This window comes from Giraffa tippelskirchi, chromosome 2 (assembly GCF_054371585.1).
Source record: "Giraffa tippelskirchi isolate mGirTip1 chromosome 2, T2T-mGirTip1v1.2.pri, whole genome shotgun sequence".
In the NCBI taxonomy this organism is placed as follows: domain Eukaryota; kingdom Metazoa; phylum Chordata; class Mammalia; order Artiodactyla; family Giraffidae; genus Giraffa; species Giraffa tippelskirchi.
The window spans coordinates 102,128,176-102,148,342 of NC_137276.1; the positions used below are offsets into that span (position 1 = coordinate 102,128,176).

At 39.2% G+C, this 20,167-nt stretch overlaps 1 protein-coding gene across 1 annotated transcript in view; it reads right to left on the reverse strand.

Annotated features, from left to right (window-relative positions):
• Positions 1-12,157: 12,157 nt before the first annotated feature.
• ACP3 (acid phosphatase 3) overlaps positions 12,158-20,167 on the reverse strand; it is a 46,304-nt gene continuing 38,294 nt past the window's right edge. The window contains exons 11-12 of the mRNA XM_081569836.1: positions 18,066-18,232; positions 12,158-12,456 (exon numbers count right to left, since the gene is read on the reverse strand). Coding sequence (XP_081425962.1) covers positions 12,338-12,456; positions 18,066-18,232 — 286 coding nt within the window. The 3' untranslated portion in view covers positions 12,158-12,337. The remainder of the gene's footprint in view (positions 12,457-18,065; positions 18,233-20,167) is intronic.

A 20,167-nucleotide genomic window follows, 5' to 3' on the forward strand; every position in this document is an offset into this window, starting at 1 on the left:
AGATCCAACCAGTCCATCCTAAAGGAGATCAGTCCTGGGTGTTCATTGGAAGGACTGATGCTGAAGCTGAAACTCCAGTACTTTGGCTACCAGGAAGGACTCTGAATCAGACTGATTGGCCAGAGATAACCTGGAAACTAATCCCATCACCATAAAACCCAAGACTGCGAGCCATGTGGCAGAGCAGTGCTCCTGGGTTCCCTTACCCTCCTGCTCTCCGCCCGGGCACCCTTTCCCAATAAAATCTCTTGCTTTGTCAGAACATGTGTCTCCTCAGACAATTCATTTCTGACTGTTAGACAAGAGCTCAGTTTCAGGCCCTGGAAGGGGTCCCCCTTCCTGCCACGCAACAAGTCTGGGGTCTGTGTATTTGTGATCAGCATGTAGTCACCATCCTCCAGCTGTGTGGTAGTCTTAGTTTCTACAGAAAAACTCAAAAAAGATATGCATCAAATTGTTATGGATATTCCTTGAGGAGGAACTAGGACTCTGTTTTATTGCTGAACTATTGTTTATGCTGTCATTGCTTTTCTTGTTTGACTGCTTTTCTTTTATTTCTGTATTCCTTCATTTGTCTAATTTGTAACTGCTTTAGTCTGCTCTTTGGAACTCAGGGAAAGGCTAGGAGACAAAAGCTTTTTTCTACAAAAAAGAAAGGGAAGACCCCTTAGGGCCCCACTCAGTTCCAATATGAGGACTTTTCAATTCAGTATTCTTGCTAGTTAACCCAAACTCTTCCCATATTACCAGATATGAGAAAAATCTAGAGCCTTACATATTTTTTTTTGTAGAGGATTTTGAAGTGAGCAAGTTTCCCAACCCATTGTGATATTATTAAATTCAGACATTCTTAGCCATCTGCACTTGAAGGAAATATAAGGTGATTAAAAAAAAAAAAACTGAGACAAGTCCCTTATCCTCTGTAAAAGATTAATAATGCAAGCTTCAGTTAAATAGAGTTGGGAGACCAAAACGGGGAGCTCTCCCATGTTGTGATGATAGCAGACCTCAAGAAGAAGAAAGACTCCTTTTTTTTCCTGGCAAGGACTCAACCAATGAAAAGCCATGGACACATTGTTTACTATAGCCTTTCCAACTTCCTTTTTTCCTGTAAGGCATTCCCTTCCCTTGCCGTGTGAGGGAAATTGCACATGGCTCTCCATGGTTGCAGACTCAGAATTGCAATTCTCAAATGATGCCAAATAAACCCATCTTTTCTGGAGAAATACCTGGCAGCTCATTTCTTTCAGGTTAACACCTCTTTGAGTCTCAGTTCTGTTATCTGTAAACTAGGGATATTGATACTTGCCTTGGGAAACTGTAGTGAGAGTTAAGTAACATTGGAGCATCTGCTTACTCACCACCCAATAACTTAATTTCCTCACCAAATGTAAGTTAATCTCAGAGTCTCCAGCTGGTATGTATTATACTTGTTCTTGAGTCTCCTTGGACTCACCATAACAATATAAATAGATATTTAAAAAATATTAATTTATTTATTGGCTGTACTGGTCGAGGCATGTGGAATCCTTTTTGTTGCAGCATGAGGAATCTTTAGTTGCAGCAATGTGGCATCTAGTTCTCTGGTCAGACTCAGGTCTGGGATCAAACCCAGGTCCCCTGCGTTGGGAGGGTGGAATCTTAGCCACTGGACCACCAGGGAAGTCCCTACAGACGTTTAGAGTATTGTTCAGAAAGGGGGGAGGCTTGTGTTCGTTCTTGACAACCATATTTGTATAGTTACAGAATGAAAAATTGTAAAATAATTCATGCCAAAAATGTGTCATTATTCCTTTATTTCTTGCAAAATAACATAGAGTCAACTTGCTAAAGTCATATACATGAATGTTAACAATGCAAAACGACCTAGATGTATGAGTATTTGTCTTTACAGCATAATATTTGAGAAGTAAGGAGCCCAGATTTGACCATGAAGAAGTTCTTAGAATGCCAGTGGCTCATTCACACCTAAATCAGGTGGGAAAACATCCTCTAAAGTTAACTAGGCGCACCAGAAAATTTTACTTTCCATTAATTTTGTCAAAGTTCATTGAATTAAAATCTACAAACAATAAATGCTGGAGAGGGTGTGGAGAAAAGGAAACCCTCCTAAACTGTTGGTGGAAATGTAAACTGGTACAACCACTATGGAGAACATAGGGAGTTTCCTTGAACTAAAAATAGAACTACCATATGACCTAGCAACACCACTCTGGGCATATAATTGGAGAAAACCATAATTTGAAAAGATATATGTATGCCAATGTTCATTGCAGTACTATTTACAGTAGCCAGAACATGGAAGCAACCATGTTGCTTCCTAAATGTCCATCAACAAAGGAGTTGGTAGAGAAGATGTGGTATGTATATACAATGGAACATTACTCAACCATAAAAAAGAGCAAAATAATGCCATTTGCAGCAACATGGATGACCTAGAGATTGTCATACTGAGTGAAGTAAGTCAGACCCAGAAAGACAAATATCACATGATACTGCTTATGTGGAATCTAAAAAAAAGAGGTTGTACAAATGAACTTATTTATGAAACAGAAGTAGACTCATGGATGTAGAAAACAAACTGACGGTTATCAGGGGTGGGGGGGGGGTGGATAAGCTGGAAGATTGAGATTGACATATACACACTTCTGTATATAAAATAGATAACTAATAAGAACCTGCTGTATAGCACAGGGAGCTCTACTTAATACTCTGTAATGGCCTATATGGGGAAAGAATCTTAAAAAAAAAAAAAGGTGGATATATGTATACATATAACTGATTCACCTTGCTGTATACTTGAAGCTAACACAGCACTGTAAATCAACTATACTCCAATAAAAATTTTTAAAAAAGAAAAAAAAGTTTGTTGAAACTAGAAGGAAAGGATGTCTATTTGTTGATATTGGGTAATAACACACTGTGTTCATTTAAGAAAATGAAACAATTATGCAATTAAATTCTTGCTGACTTTGAGCATATTAAGATGATATGCTGCTATTTCATGTAAAACTTAATTTTACCAAGAAAAACATGACAATCGTTTTTATTTTTCTTGGAAGCAGTAGTAAATGAGGTGGCAGCCACCTACTTAGTATGAAAGAAAGGAAAATAAAAAACAATATTGGAAGTAGTATTTCAAGCTCGGCTAGTTATCCTATTAAGTTATTGGTTCTCAAATCCATTCTGTGGATTTTGCAAAAAAATAAATAACCAATGTAAAGCAAAATAAAAGGCAACTACTAATTACTACAATTTGAAAAATATCTTACTAATACAAAAGTAACTTACTTTTGTTAGTTGTTCTAGTCACTGCAGCCACCAAATTTCAAAAAAATGTTACAGTTACTTTGGGTCTGTTGCAGACCTTCCTGTCCAACAACCTTTGAGAATTGAAAGCAGCACACTGTACTAGAAGAAACAATAGTTTCCTTACAGCAAGTAAGGTACCAGTTTTTTCCCTATACATTCTGACAATATATTCACTCATTTAGCAACATATATATATATTTTTTTATCATTGTTCTATCTTATAAATGTTCAGTTCCCAATTCTACCACTTAGTAGCTACTTAACCTTTGAATCTTAATTCCTTATTAATGAGATAAAATAATATACATATCAACTACAGTTGTTTTGAGAATTGAGAAGCAAAATATTCTAATGATGAATCAATATTAGTTAATGTTATAAATGTATATAATAGAAGAGGAAAGCTCATAAACTCAAAAATGGGATAAAGGAGAGGGAGGTGGTTTAAATGAGCCAAATCTTCAACTTTCAAAACAGGAGTAAATTAATACTATTTAAAAACCCTGAAAGAAGGGAAAAGGAAACTAACTTATGTCGTTTAGTAAGCACCGCTCATGTTCCAAAAGTGTTAACTTCCTCTCTTCCTTATATAGTTTTTACTCTCTTAATTCTAATTTGAATTCAAAAGCAAATTCAAAAATTCGAATTTACTCTCCTTAATTCTAAAAACAAATCATGTAACATTTGGGGGCAGTGTTGGATTGCACAAGTTTAAACAAATATTAGATTACCAGCAAAGGAAAGACTACCCCCTCCCCACACCACCAAAAAAAAACAAAAAACCTGGAAAAGACTTTCTAGCCAATGTTTTATTTTAAAAAATTAGAATAATAAGCATGGGGAAAATCAGAATTTTGTTGAATTTTCTTGATTTATTTCATGGGTGTATAATTGAAGACCTCTAATCTCTAATGGGGTTCCTCCAGTGGCTCAAAGGTAAAAAATCTGCCTACAGTGCAGGAGATGTGGGTTTGATCCCTGGGTCAGAAGATCCCCTGAAGTAAGGCATAGCAACCCTCTCCAGTATTCTTGCCTAAAGAATCCCATGGACAGAGGAGCCTGGAGGGCTGTAATCCATGGGGTCGCAAGGAGTCAGACTTATTTGTTTGGGGCTTCCCTGGTGACTCAGTTGTAAAGAATCCTCCTACAAATGAAGGAGGTGTGGTTTCGAGCCCTGAGTTGGGAAGATCCCCTGGAGAAGGAAATGGCAACCCATTCCAGTATTCTTGCCTGGGAAATTTCATGAACAGAGGAGCCTGGCAGGTTACAGTCCATAGGTTTGCAATAGACTAAGACACAATTTAATGACAACAATAGCAACATATTTTTTTTTATGTAACTAAATGGAAAATAGGAGTTGAGATAGGCATGAGAGATCAAAAGAGAGTTACAGGGAGTGCATCAGGGATTTACCACAAGCTCTACTCTGTGCTACAACCTACTGTTACCTGTTTTGTACAGATGGGGAAAGTCTTCAAGTTTCAGAGAACTTATGAGACCTGCCCAAAGTCTCCCAATTAAGTAAGTGCTAGTTAGAATTTGAACTGGAACACACATCCACCTGGAAACAAAGTCCAAGATTTTCTAAGAATAATCAATGCCTGTTTTTATTTGTAGGTGAAATGGTGTACTTTGAGCCTATGGAATAGACAAATTAGATTTTCTTCTGCTGCTTCCTCCATATTCCTTAGGAAATTTAAGATTTTCTGCCATGACAAGAATACAAACTATGTATAACGATCATTACTATCAGCAGGTTGAGGAAAAGAAGCCTGAGGGTGTCACAGGTGGTTTTAGGAGAATTAAAATGTGTTAAATACTGATTTCCACCAGAGAGAAAATGTATACAGTAATAGTTATTTAGAAGTTTGAGAGTTAGGTTTTTCCTGAGGATTATTAACATTTCTACACTGAGGAATTTCCAACAGGAATTTCTCATCTGTAAGCTTAGTTTATGATCTAACAGAATTTTTCAAAAATCATATAGATAGCTTGGATTAAAGAAATCTTTGAAAATTTACCACATCATTAAATCGTCCTTAACTTTTTAAAACAAATAATTTTAGAAAACATATATTTTCTCTAATGTGTATTTCATTAACCTGTGTGACTACATGTCAGTATCAATTATTGGAAAACTACGTAACTATTAGAAAACTTTTTTTTTTGTATTTCTATATGTTAAACAGTTTGAGATTTTTTTACAAATACTAAAATGAGATCATTTTCATTCCTGAATTTAAATCTCTGTCAGCAACCAAACTGGTTCTAAAACAAACAAGTTTTGCAAAAATGCCCTGATGAATAATAATAATAGTGAGAAATCAAAAAAAGATGATGGTTCCTTAGAACAAGCAAAATGTACAAATCATTATTTTTAGCACTTTATCCCCCAAATTATTAATTTGTTATTAAGGTTTTCTATACTCTCTCAAATGACCAAGAAAAAGATACTCCAGTTAACTCAAAATTGTGGTTAATTTTGGGCCAGTTTTCAAAGAAGTTTTTATATGGCATATATCATCCTATTATATCTATCGTTTATTTGCATACTGTGCTAAGGACTTTATCTCATTTAATTTTCATCACAACCATGTAAACTAAGTTGCTATTTTTATCCTTATTTTATAGGCAAGGAGCCCAAGACTTTAGAGAAGTTGTTTAGCTTTCCCAATGTCTTTTCACCAGAAAGTCAGTCACAAAGCCTTTATAGGTCTCTTGGATTTTAAAGTCCATGCTCTAAACTACTTACACTTCATTTAACATACACGTTCTACTAGCCATGGTCACCTCTTTCCTTTTTTTTTTAATTAAATTTATTTATTTTAATTGGAGGCTAATTACTTTACAGTATTGTAGTGGGTTTTGCCATACATTGACATGAATCAGCCATGGGTGTACATGTGTAAACTCTTTACATCCTGAACCCTCCTCCCACCTCCCTCCCCATCCCATCCCTCTGGGTCATCCTAGTGCACCAGCCCTGAGCACCCTGTCTTATGCATCAAACCTGGACTGGCGATCTGTTTCACATATGATAATATACATGTTTCAATGCTATTCTCTCAGATCATCCCACCCTCACCTTCTCCCACAGAGTCCAAAAGACTGTTCTATACATCTGTGTCTCTTTTGCTGTCTCGCATATAGGGTTATCGTTATCATCTTTCTAAATTCCATATATATACGTTAGTATACTGTATTGGTGTTTTTCTTTCTGGCTTACTTCACTCTGTATAATAGGCTCCAGTTTCATTCACCTCATTAGAACTGATTCAAATGTATTCTTTTTAATGGCTGAGTAATATTCCATTGTGTATATGTACCACAGCTTCCTTATCCATTCGACTGTTGATGGACATCTAGGTTGCTTCCATGTCCTGGCTATTATAAACAGTGCTGCGATGAACATTGGGGTACACATGTCTCTTTCAATTCTGGTTTCCTCGGTGTGTATGCCCAGCAGTGGGATTGCTGGGTAATAATATGGCAGTTCTATTTCCAGTTTTTTAAGGAATCTCCACACTGTTCTCCATAGTGGCTGTACTAGTTTGCATTCCCACCAACAGTGTAAGAGGGTTCCCTTTTCTCCACACCTTCTCTAGCATTTATTGTTTGTAGATTTTAGGATAGCAGCCATTCTGACCGTTGTGAGATGGTACCTCATTATGGTTTTGATTTGCATTTCTCTGATAATGAGTGATGTTGAGCATCTTTTCATGTGCTTGTTAGCCATCTGTATGTCTTCTTTGGAGAAATGTCTGTTTAGTTCTTTGGCCCGTTTTTTGACTGAGTCGTTTATTTTTCTGGATTTGAGCTGCAGGAGTTGCTTGTATGTTTTTGAGATTAATTATTTGTCTGTTGCTTCATTGCTATTACTTCCTCCCATTCTGAAGGCTTTTCACTTTGTTTATAGTTTCCTTCGTTGTGCAAAAGCTTTTAAATTTAATTAGGTCCCATTTGTTTATTTTTGCCTTTATTTCCATTACTCTGGGAGGTGGGTCACAGAGGATCCTGCTGTGATTTATGTCAGAGAGTGTTTTGCCTATGTTTTCCTCTAGGAGTTTTATAGTTTGTGGTCTTACATTAGGTCACCTCTTTCCTTGCTCATTCAGAAGTTACTTCTGGTTATGGTTCTACTAAAAATTTATATTAGGGATTTTTAAATGAAAGAAAGACAGTGTAACTCTTCACACTTTGTAATACATTTTCTCAACATAGGAAGCCTTGACTTATGTTTTATTCTTAGCAATGTCAATTTTATAAAACTATGTTTTTAAATTAAAATTCAATAAAATATCTCCTCAAAGGGGTCAAGTGTCTGTAGTTTCAAACAACAGCAATTGTGATTTACCCCCATCTGCAGTTTCCCTCAATTCCAGCCCATTTGTAGCCTAAATTAGAAGTAACAGAAGTGGAAAGTAATCTGTTTCTAATGAAATCAAATAAATGACAAAAGGGAAGTGAAACTGTAAAATAACCCAAAATCAATGGAAATTAAGCTGTATAGAGTTGAAATGGAGTAAGGAGAGCATTTTCATATTTTTCTTTTTTTTAAGGTAAAATGACTATACTTCGGTGTTTGAGTTAATTCATCACCTTATCAATTGACTTGTACTCAGAGTCTAGGCCTATTCGATATCAGGTAGATTAACATATCAGATCCTGAAAGCTGTTGGCTCTTTCATTGTCTCCCTCCATTTCATTCCTTAATTCATTCACCTGTTTTTCCATTTGGTAAAAGATGTCTTGGGGAAAGGGAAAAACCTAGTTCAACTTTGGGAACAATCTCCTAGAATTTTAAGAAGTGAGCAGATGAATACACATGAGCAGCTAATGGTGGTGACAACCCGTTAAAAGGATAGGTAGTTTTATCTCTAAACATATTTAACTGATCTCTCTCTTTTTCTCTCTTCAGCTTTATTTTTTTTCTTTTTGCTTAATTTTTCATCACTCTCCCAACTTGACTCAAGGGGACTTTTAAGTAAAAAATGACCAAAAGGCACTCAGTTATCAATGTACTGAGAGAGGACTCCTACATAGCTCACTGTCTAGTCAACATTTATCACAAAAATACCCTGATTAATGTTTGCTTTTGAACTGTGGTGCTGGAGAAGAATCTTGAAAGACAGCAAGGAGATCAAACAGGTCAATCCTAAAGGAAATCAACCCTGAATATTCATCGGAAGGACTGATGCTGAAGCTGAAGCTCCAATACTTTGGCCACCTCATGAGAAGAGCCAGCTCATTGGAAAAGACCCTGATGCTGGGAAAGACTGAAGGCAGGAGGTGAAGGGGATGACAGAGGGTGAGATGGTTGGATGACGTCACTGATTCAATGGACATGAGTTTGAGCAAACTCTGGGAGATAGTGAAGGGCAGGGAAGCCTGGCATGCTGCAGCCCATGGAGTCTCAAAGAGTCAGACACAACTGAGTGAGTGAACAACAACAAAATGTTGCTTGTAAGAGTCCTCATTGACTTGAGGCATTTCAGTTATGCAGTTTCAGATTATTAGAGTAGTTTTTGTAGAAAAGGATTCCCAACCGTTTCTTGCTGTTGTCTTTTCATGACGGTGATCTTGAACATCTTCTACTGCAAGTTTCTTGGAAGATAGGGAATTTAGTAACACAAACCAGATGGCAGGGAGTGGTGACTTAAAATGTCCACAAAGAAAGCCTGATTCCCTCTAGCTCAGAATGCAACAATCATTATCAAAAGTCATCATTGTTAACTTGCTGCCCTGGGGATCACTCAAGCCTCTAGCAACTTGGACTGTGAGAGCTGAATTTCAGTTCTGCCAGTGAGGGGCCAGAGTGAACCATGCAGCACCCCTGGATCTAACAAGCCTCTGGAGGCTACTTTCCTGCCTGCAATTCAGGAGACCAGGGTTTGATCCCTGGGTTGGGAAAATCCCATAGAGAAAAGAATGGCTACCCACTCTAGTTATCTTGCCTGGAGAATTCCATGGACTGAGGAACCTGGTGGGTCACAAAGAGTCAGACGCAACTGGGCAACTAACACTTACTTGATTTTGCATCAAAACCTTGCTATGTTTGATAGGTAGAGTCACAGTTTTTAAGTATCAATAAATTAAAATGTCCAAAGAAATTATGAAGATCATAAAATTATGTATTGAGAATAGTTGAATGCACTCTGTTAAATAAGGATAGAGATTTTACAAACTATTAATCTTTACAACATATGAAATAACTACAAAAGATATGAAGTAGGAAGCTTAATAATTCCAGTCCTACCTCCTGGAGGAACTGATTTGATACTAACCCAAATAACCTTCAAAGTGCTAATTTCATTTCTCTCCTAATGCTGCTTTCTATTCTTCCTCTTTCCTTTTTGTGACCCAGTACATGACATGAACAGTAACTATCTAGGGTCATTAAACCAAGCTGTTGCAAAAGCTGGTCTGTTGATTCAGCATTTGGCTGAAGAATAGAAGGCTGGCTATTCAGTGAAAGTTTTGATTCCATTTCTGTCAAGCCAGCAAATAACAGCAACGCTCTAGCTTTGCTGATAAAACGAACAAAGAAAATAAACCAATAACTTTTGATGACATTTCTATTGCCAAAAGGGGAGGTATTTTCTACATTTTCCACCTTTTTCTGGCATTAGAAAGTATTAAGACCCAGAACATGGTTCGTGTCTGAGTAGATGCTTATAAAAAAAAATCCTTAAAAATAAATAATTTTTCTTCTCTCAGCTCTTCAGTTCCAACTCTGTTCTGCTCCAGACTCTCTTCTTTTCCCACTGTGTTCCACGTTGTTATCTGCTCTATACAATACTTTCTTTATAAGCTAGCCTATTCAGAGAAGAAAAATGTTTACTGCTTTGTAACCTTTATGCTGCCATAAGCAGGGTTCTGATTTAGTTCAGCGCTGCCAGGGCTGAGAAAAGGCTTTCCGTAAGTCACAGTGCCCTCTCATAATATATTCTGCCGTTTTCTTGCTTATGTTTTGCTGAAGTATCAATGCTGCATATTTTTACAAGCCCAGTTTTCTACAGGAGAAGGAGTTTGTGTCCTCTGATGGTTTCCTGGCTGGGGGGACTTGTGCCTGTGTTCTGGTCAGTGGAGCTGGATCTCATCTCTCTGAAAGGCAGTGCAGTGTCCAGTAGTAGGTTTTGGATTGTCTATGGATGTTTTTCCCTTTCACAAGATGAGAATGTAGCCAGATCTTGCATTACTTTGTCTTTGAGCCCTTTGCATTGCAGCAGGAAGCAGCAGATATGAGGCAAGAAATGACAACTCCATCTAAGGCTTTTGTTTGTGATAGTCTTGGCTTAGTGAGAATTATGTAGAAAGTGAGAGTAAGAGAGGTAAGTGCCTGAATTTTAGTAGGTGAAATTTGTGGGATCCAAGGAGAAAGAAATACTCCTGAGATGAAGAGATGGGGTGGGTTATGAGTGGGGTTTCTGTCCCACTAGGTACATTCTGGGACCTTAAGTAGTACCTGAGGAAGTGAAGAACCCCACCAATGAATGAGATTTAATTTCCAGTGATAGGAGGCTCAGCACAAAATAAAGTTGCTTAGAATAAATTTCAGGCTTAGTACAATGGTACCATTTATAAAAGTGCTTGCTTGGGCAATGATCAATGCATAGCATAAAATGAGAAAAAAAAAAATTAAATATAGAACATGAGAACTAGAAGTGACTTCTATGTTCATTTAGTCTAGACTCTTCAGTTTTATATTATGAAACCAATGTTTAAGATATTTAAAAGAACTTGTTCCAAGTTGATGGCCTAAAGCCAGTGCAGAGCTGAGAAAGTGGGTTATCATCCTACAGTGCATTTTCCTTTCAACCTCATCATTTGAGAAATTCAGATATATTTGTAACACTTAAAATTAAAATATACTATTATTTCACCATAACCATGAGTAGCCCTTGTCAAAATAAAATCTCTTACTTTTGAAATGAAATACGGACATCAAAACTACAAACAATATCTAGTGCTAATAGTGGAGGTGAAAAAAAAGAACCATGGCTACGTGAATGTTCTAGTTTTTATCCCATTATACAAATTGTGAGGAAAATGATGAGCTACATTATCAACAGCTAAAGTAGTTGATATTATAGTTTCTGAGAATGAAACACCTAAGGCATCTTCACTGTAGATATGAGTGTGTAAGTATATGAATAGGCAGACACACACAGAGAAATCTGTCAGCTATCAAACACTGTGGGGTTTTCTGTCCAGGAGTGTGCAAACCTACATAAGAGTTAAAGAAGAAATTTTTGTATACCTTCTGATTGAGTCCTATTTTTTAAGAATCCTCCTGGAAATGTGAAAGTGAAAGTCACTCATTCGTGTCCAACTCTTTGCAATCCCATGGACTATATAGTCCATAGAATTCTCCAGGCCAGAACACTGCAGTGGGTAGCCTTTCCCTTCTCCAGGGGATCTTCCCAACCCAGGGATCAAATCCAGGTCTCCCGCATTGCAGGCGAATTCTTTACCAGCTGAGCCACAAGCGAAGCCCAAGATATTGGAGTGGGTAGCCTATCACTTCTCCAGTGGATTTTCATGACCCAGAAATCAAACCACGGTCTCCTGCATTGCAGATGGATTCTTAATCAACTGAGCTATCAGGGAAGCCCTATATAATACTATTTCTAGTCTAATGTTTCCCATTATCAAATCTTTAATCTGTGTCTTTGTGATTCCTTGTAATTTTTTGCTCTTTGGAAGCAAAATGCTGATTGGAGTTTCACTTCTTATTTTCCTCTAGACATTGGTGCCAGAGAATACAATTATCTGTTGCAGAAGAATTTCCTTCTAGCTGAATGAGAAGCCTGTACCAGGATGAATTCAACAACGAGAAGACCTAAGTAATCTGGGTGTTCATTCATCAATGCATTGGGTGGCTGTCCCTGGGTTGCTGTGAATTCAGACCCTTCTCTAGGCAAATTCAAAGGGCAGCACAGTGCTCACAAGGTGGAAGCCTGTCCTTTGAATGCTGAATCACGGGGGTTTGGGCTGGCATGTCTGCCCTTATTCAGCCATCTGTTCATATGTTTCCATAGGAGTCTCTCTGCCAGCAGGGCCTATGGCAGATGAGGATAAACAGCAGCACCATTAGGACACCAGACACCAGACAAAAGATGATGGCAAGGATGATCCTTAGAACTGTGAGAAAATAGGAAGAACATTAGTGTAAAATAAAGGATTGGGAAAACACGAAGATCATAAAATTAATGTATTAGGAAAATATGAAGATTACACATAAGTGTTGGTTTCTGCCTTCATTTAAAATGTCAGTAGCATTTCTAAAGCAACCATGAAATAGTATATTTCATATAGCTTGTAAGATAAAAAGAGCACCAGACTAAGAGTCAGGAAATGACCTATGTTCCAGTTCTAGCATGACCTTTGACATTTGGACCTTAGTTCTGGTGGGCTACAGTCCATGGGGTCACAAAGAGTCGGACACAACTAAGTGACTGAGCACACACATATTCTCCCACTATTAAGTGAGGGTAATTGACTGAAGTATTTCTAAGGTTTTCCTTCAGCAATAACTTCATGCATTTTTTGTGCATTTTTCTACAGTTAAAATTAGTTGTTCATGGTGTTAGGGTCAAAGGCATTCTGAATACTCAACTGCAATCATTAATTGGGTCTAAAAGAAACAGAATATCAACTTTTGCTCTCTGAATGCAATTTTCAGTAAATATATTTTAAAGAGGAAACCTTGAGCACATACCGAGTATGGTAAGCATTTTTAGGATAACTAAATCACTGCAGATGGTGATTGCAGCCATGAAATTAAAAGACGCTTACTCCTTCGATAGAAAGTTATGACCAACCTAGACAGCATATTAAAAAGCAGAGACATTACTTTGCCAACAAAGGTCCGTCTAGTCAAGGCTATGGTTTTTCTAGTAGTCATGTATGGATGTGAGAGTTGGGCTATAAAGAAAGCTGAGCGCAGAAGAATTGATGCTTTTGAACTGTGGTGTTGGAGAAGACTCTTGAGAGTCCCTTGGATGGCAGAGAGATCCAACCAGTCCATCCTAAAGGATATCAGTCATGGGTGTTCATTGGAAGGACTGATGTTGAAACTGAAACTCCAATACTTTGGCCGCCTGATGTGAAGAACTGACTCTTTGGAAAAGACCCTGATGCTGGAAAAGATTGAGGGCAGGAGGAAAAGGGGACAACAGAGGATGAGATGGTTGGATGGCATCAATAGGCATGAGTTTGGATAGGCTCCGGGAATTGGTGATGGACAGGGAGGCCTGGTGTGCTGCAGTTCATGGGGTCACAAAGAGTTGGACACGACTGAGTGACTGAACTGAACTGATACTACTGCTATTTTGTACCCTTCTTTACACATATCCCTTTGATAGCTGACCATTCATGAAGCAGATATATGTGGTTGTTTTTTCATGAGATGCTATTCATTATGTCATCTGGAAAGCTATCCTCTCACCCAACAATACCCTAGTCCATGATAGTATATATATTATAAATATCAGCTTGCACCATCTCTAAATGTATATCTGATTTTCATTGTAAAAGTATGGGATTGCTTGTTGGCTTAGGTAATAGGAGAGTAAACATCTCTCTGATCCTGGTAGTCCTGTCCACAGAACCCTAGTTCTCCATGGAATACAGCTGAAAATCTCTTATTTAACCTAACCTTATTGCAGAGATGAAGAAAATGAGAAGCAGAGAGATTAAGGTGAGCAGGTAATTGCATTTGGATTGAAATACATGGGGTCTTATCAGTCTTATGAGTTTAAAACCATCTATTCACTAATTCTCTAAAAAGCAGAGACATAACTTTGCCGACAAAGGTCCGTCTAGTCAAAGCTATGGTTTTTCCTGTAGTCATGTGTGGATGTGAGAGTTGGACCGCCAGAGAGTTGATGCTTTTGAACTGTGGTGTTGAAGAAGACTCTTGAGAGTCTCTTGGACTGCAAGGAGATCCAACCAGTCCATCCTAAAGGAGATCAGTTCTGGGTGTCCTTTGGAAGGACTGATGTTGAAGCTGAAACTCCAATGCTTTGGCCACCTCATGCAAAGAGCTGACTCATTGGAAAAGACCCTAATGCTGGGAAGGATTGGGGGCAGGAGGAGAAGGGGACAACAGAGGATGAGATGGCTGGATGGCATCACCGACTCGATGGATATGACTTTGGGTAAACTCCGGGTGTTGGTGATGGACAGGGAGGCCTGGCGTGCTGCAGTTCATGGGGTCGCAAAGAGTTGGACATGACTGAGCGACTGAACTGAACTGAACTGAATCCATGTCAGGCACAGTCACTTCTGGTTGCTGAGGACCAATACATGAGAAAATACTACAAATAAAAATCCTTGCTCTTGTGGGGATGACTTTTTGTCTTATTAAAATTGGCCCCTTGAAGGAAACCTGTGGCAATCTGTTTGGACCCTCAGTCTTCTGCCAAGTAATTCCACTATCCTTTCCAGCTTAAAGTGCATTTGATAAGGGCATTTTTAGCTGATTCTATATGGTCTCAGCCTTTGTAGGGAGTCCTCCTTGGCACTCCTTTCAGCCTCCTTCCCTCCAAATCCAGGGTTGTTCCCGTAGCAACTCTTGGAGTCTTTAGACATAACCTTTACTATTCTGTGTAATAAGCACTTCTTTACTTCCCTACTACACTGTAAATTTTCCCGTGTTGTTTCGTTAGCCAGTTCCATCTTAAATAGATGAAGCAGAGCCACCCAACAGTTTAGGCTTCATCTGAAGTAGTAAAGTCCAAACTAAATACATTTTCAATTTAGGACATTAATTTAAGTCAGTCAAGTCATTTTACTTTATATTAATATTTTCCTTCTCGTTACATTAAAATTACACCCTAAAACAAAAGTAGAGCCTCTAAAATCTGTTTCTCAGGAATTTTATTCCAGGTACACACACACTTTTTTAAAGACACCATTTCAAAAGTAATGCTTTTGAATTTCCTAAAATGACTTTACTCATTATTTTACATTTGGCTTACATGCATGAAGAAGAAAGGATATTTGAATGATGGTTCCAAGGCCAAATATTACTTGGAAAAGAAATAACACAAATAAACACATCAATTGATGTCTTGTGTCAGTCATCCCATGACCAACTAGGAGAGAGAATGGCTTTAACTCTAGACTCTGGCTTCCAATTGAAACCATCTCTAGAACCTGTTTCATCTTTATTCGTGCTGGTGAAGTAGCATGGTGTTTTGTAGATTTGTTGCATCTGCACGTTGCAAATCTACAGGACTCTAAAGAGTGTTATTTGAATATGATTTCTTCTTTTATAGTAAGTGGTTTCTGCAGGACCTGAGAGTTTGCTCAGGTTTTCTGAAGATATCAGAATTAAAGCCTTACATATTCCTCTGAAGCCAGGCTTCAGCAATACGTGAACCATGAACTTCCAGATGTTCAAGCTGGTTTTAGAAAAGGCAGAGGAACCAGAGACAAATTGCCAACATCTGATGGATCATCGAAAAAGCAAGAGTACCAGAAGAACATCTATTTCTGCTTTATTGACTGAAAAAGTCTTTGCCTGTGTGGATCACAATAAACTGTGGAAAATTCTGAAAGAGATGGGAATACCAAACCATCTGACCTGCCTCTTGAGAAATCTGTATGCAGGTCAGGAAGCAACAGTTAGAACTGGACATGCGACAACAGACTGGTTCCAAATAGGAAAAGGAGTACGTCAAGGCTGTATATTGTCATCCTGCTTATTTAACTTATATGCAGAGTACATCATGAGAAACGCTGGGCTGGAAGAAACACAAGCTGGAATCAAGATTGCCGGGAGAAATATCAATAACCTCAGATATGCAGATGACACCACCCTTATGGCAGAAAGTGAAGAAGAACTAAAGAGCCTCTTGATGAAGGTGAAAGAGGAGAGTGAAAAAGTTGGCTTAAAGCTCAACATTCAGAAAACTAAGATCATGGCATCCGGTCCCATCACTTCATGGCAGATAGATGGGGAAACAGTGGCTGACTTTATTTTTCTGGGCTCCAAAATTTCTGCAGATGGTGATTGCAGCCATGAAATTAAAAGACGCTTACTCCTTGGAAGGAAAGTTATGACCAACCTAGATAGCATATTAAAAAGCTGAGGCATTACTTTGGCAACAAAGGTCCATCTAGTCAAGGCTATGGTTTTTCCAGTAGTCGTGTATGGATGTGAGAGTTGGGCTATAAAGAAAGCTGAGTGCCGAAGAATTGATGCTTTTGAACTGTGGTGTTGGAGAAGACTCTTGAGAGTCCCTTGGACTGCAAGGAGATCCAACCAGTCCATCCTAAAGGAGATCAGTCCTGGATGTTCATTGGAGGGACTGATGTTGAAGCTGGAACTCCAATACTTTGGCCACCTGATGTGAAGGGCTGACTCATTTGAAAAGGCCCTGATGCTGGGAAAGATTGAGGACAGGAGGAGAAGGGGACGACAGAGGATGAGATGGCTGGATGGCGTCATCGACTCGATGGACATGGGTTTGGGTGGACTCAGGGAGAAGGTGATGGACAGAGAGGCCTGTCATGCTGCAGTTCATGGGGTCGCAAGGAGTCGGACACGACTGAGCGACTGAACTGAACTGATATTCCTCTTGTCCTCAGAACTAATATCACACCTATACTTCAACATTCCAATAAGTTTTTTTTCCCCTGGGAGTTATGTGGAACATTCTTACATTTCTTATTTTGTTCCAGTTTTGAGATAGGAGATAGATGGATCCCTGGACTGGACAGCTGGTATATGTCATGTGGAGTAGAATTGAAGCTTTAGGTCTCACCTAAATACTCCAGGGACAAAGCTAGTGGCAGAAGCTGAGCTCTGCTGACATAAAGATATAAGATGGCCACTCCTGAGGTCAAGGAAAATTTCCATGTCAGCACATGCTCATGAAGGCTCCTTGGGGGTCAAAAAAGGAAGGGTACCACACCATACTAAGTTTGGACATATCCGCACAGGCTTCTGCAGTGGGATCCGTCTTAGCAAAACGTTGCACATGCATCTTGGGAAGAGTCTTAGGACTGGTCAGTTGTGAAAAAAAACCCCAACATAATTGGCCAAAGGTAAACAAAGACCCAGAAGACCTGTCTTATGTAAGGGATTTAAATCCCCTCTTTACTGTGCTCTTCCTCATTAGAGAGGACTCCCACACCCTTTCTCTGTGGGTGTGTGTTTCTGCCTAGCTTCTCCCTTATATAAACTGCTTCTCTGTGTGCTCTCCCATTGGTTTGCTAATAATAAACTTTGTACCTGTTTTTAAATTTTTTGTCTCCTTAAAACATTCTTGCTTTCAAAGGAGGGGAAGAGCCTGGGAATTCCACCCCTTGCCTCTAGCCCCTTTTGGTCTATTGGTTAGGATTCCTGGTCTTCATCCAGGCTACCCAGGTTCAATTCCTGGGCAGAGAACTAAGATTTCTCTTCAGAACTGTTCATTACTGTTTCTCCGAGATCAGTCTGATACTTGTTCCCTGAATTCCAATTCTTTGATCCAAAGTAAGTGTTTTCTGCTTGATTACTGCTTCCTTAGTTTATGTAGGTTGACAAGGTTTATGGCAGGTAGAGGCAAGGCCCAGTGAAGAAATAGGAGTTGCCTGAAGTTGAGGTCTCTGAAACATATAATTATCACCCAAACCCTATTTCCCTCAAAGATGGGGGTGAAGCCAGTTTATAGTCTCAAATCACCATCCATCTGGAAAAAAGATGTTCTGCCTTCTCTGCAGAGCTCTGCATTCACCCTAATTGATAACGTCCTCAGTACCTTTATCGTTGCTTATGGCACACTCCATGGACCAGTCTTGGGCGATAACGGGGGCAACCAGCTCAACAAACTTCGTCAGAGGGCAGCTGGAGGTGCAGCCAGGTAACGTGAGGGGATGTGGTTCATATCGTGTCTCATTCCGATAGTACATCTCTACGAAGTATTCTCTGGTGGAGGAAGGTGGAGGGAAAAGAGGAAGAACTCTGTTAGATCTGTGCTGTTGACCTGGCATTGAAATTCTTTCTACCTGGTATGTACCATGTCAGTTGAAGGACTAGTGGAAGAATTTATGGGAATGAGTAGATATTAGCCAGTTTAGCTGTGGGAAGAGGGAGATTGGGGTAGATGGGCCTGAATTGGGAGGGTGGAAATGGGAGAGCTTGTTTGTTAGATGACCAGGGGCATGTGAGGTGGGAGCTGGGATGCTGAGTTAGAGAAGGAGCTGAGACACAATGGTTGGGGGACTTGGTGGTGATTTGGTGAACCTTCAGGTAAGAAGTAGGGCACAGTTGGGATGCTGGGGTTTCTTTCTCCTATTCTGTCCTTTTCATGCTTCTGATTTGCTCTGTCCTTTTCTCCTTTTCTCTCTCTCAGTATTTCTTTCAGTCTTCCCCCTGAATTAATGTATCTTCCCTGTCCTTAACCAGGCCAGAAACATGAAACTGAATAATATATATAAGAAAAACTAATAGCATGGTATCCCGTCCCATCACTTCATGGCAAATAGGTCCCATCACTTCATGGCAAATAGAAGGGGTAAAAGTGGGAGCAGTGACAGTTTTTCTCTTCTTAGGCTCTAAAATCACTGTGGATGGTGACTGCAGCCATGAAATTAGAAGACGATTACTTCTTGGAAGGAAAGCTATGACAAACCTAGACAGTGTAATAAAAAGCAAAGACATCACTTTGCCATCAGCGGACCATATAGTCAAAGCTATAGTCTTTCCAGTAGTCATGTAAGGCAGAACGCCAAAGAATTGATGCTTTCGAACTGTGGTGCTGGAGAAGACTCTTGAGAGTCCCTTGGACTGCAAGGAGATCAAACAGGTAAATCCCAAAGGAAATCAACCCTGAATATTCATTGGAAGGACTGGTGCTGAAGCTGAAGCTCCAGTACTTTGGCCATCTAATGTGAAGAACTGACTAATTGGAAAAGACCCTGATGCTGGGAAAGATTGAAAGCAGAAGAAGTGACAGAGGATGAGATGGTTGGATGGCATCACCAATTCAATGGACATGAACTTGGGCAATCTCCGGGAGATAGTGAAGGACAGGGAGGCCTGGTGTGCTACAGTCCATAGGGTCACAAAGAGTTAGACATGACTTAGCAAATCAACAACAACCACAAATGTGCTTGAATATACAGCAAGACGTAAAAATGATACCTCTGAAAGAGAGAGTGAATGTATACTCAAGTCCTTACACCTGCTGATGTTGAGGAGGTCTCTCACTACTTTATTTCATAAAACAATATATTGCTTAAGGAAGGACCACTGTCCCAAACCAAGCTTTAAATCTAGTACAGGATCCTTGTGGAAGTCACCTGCCAAAGAGACCGGAGAGAAGATCTGGAGAAGATCTTGGGATAGTAATTATACAACTGCAACTTTTGGATGTTGTTACGAACAAGTCTTTTGAAAAACATCACTTTAAGAAACCATATGTGTGCTAAGTCGCTTCAGTCATGTCCAACATTTTGAGATCCTATGGATTGTAGCCCGCCAGGCTTCTCTGTCCATAGGGATTCTCCAGGCAAGAATACTGGCGTGGGTGGCTGTGCCTTCCTCCAGGGGATCTTCCCGAACCAGGGATCAAACCTGCGACTCTTATGTCTCCTGCTTTGGCAGGTGGGCTATTTACCACTATTGCCACCTGGGAAGCCCAAGAAGCCATATAAAAAGTAGTAATTACAAATATTCACTTATATGTTCCTAAAAACTCCTATAATATTGTATGAATGAATACATATATCTTGTATAACTTTTTCAGTGACAGTACCCTTTACCTCATGGTAATATGGCAAAGAGGACTAATAGTTCATCAGAATTCATGATTCTCTTTCCATCAGATAAGGTTACAGCTGAGAAGTGAATACACTTCCC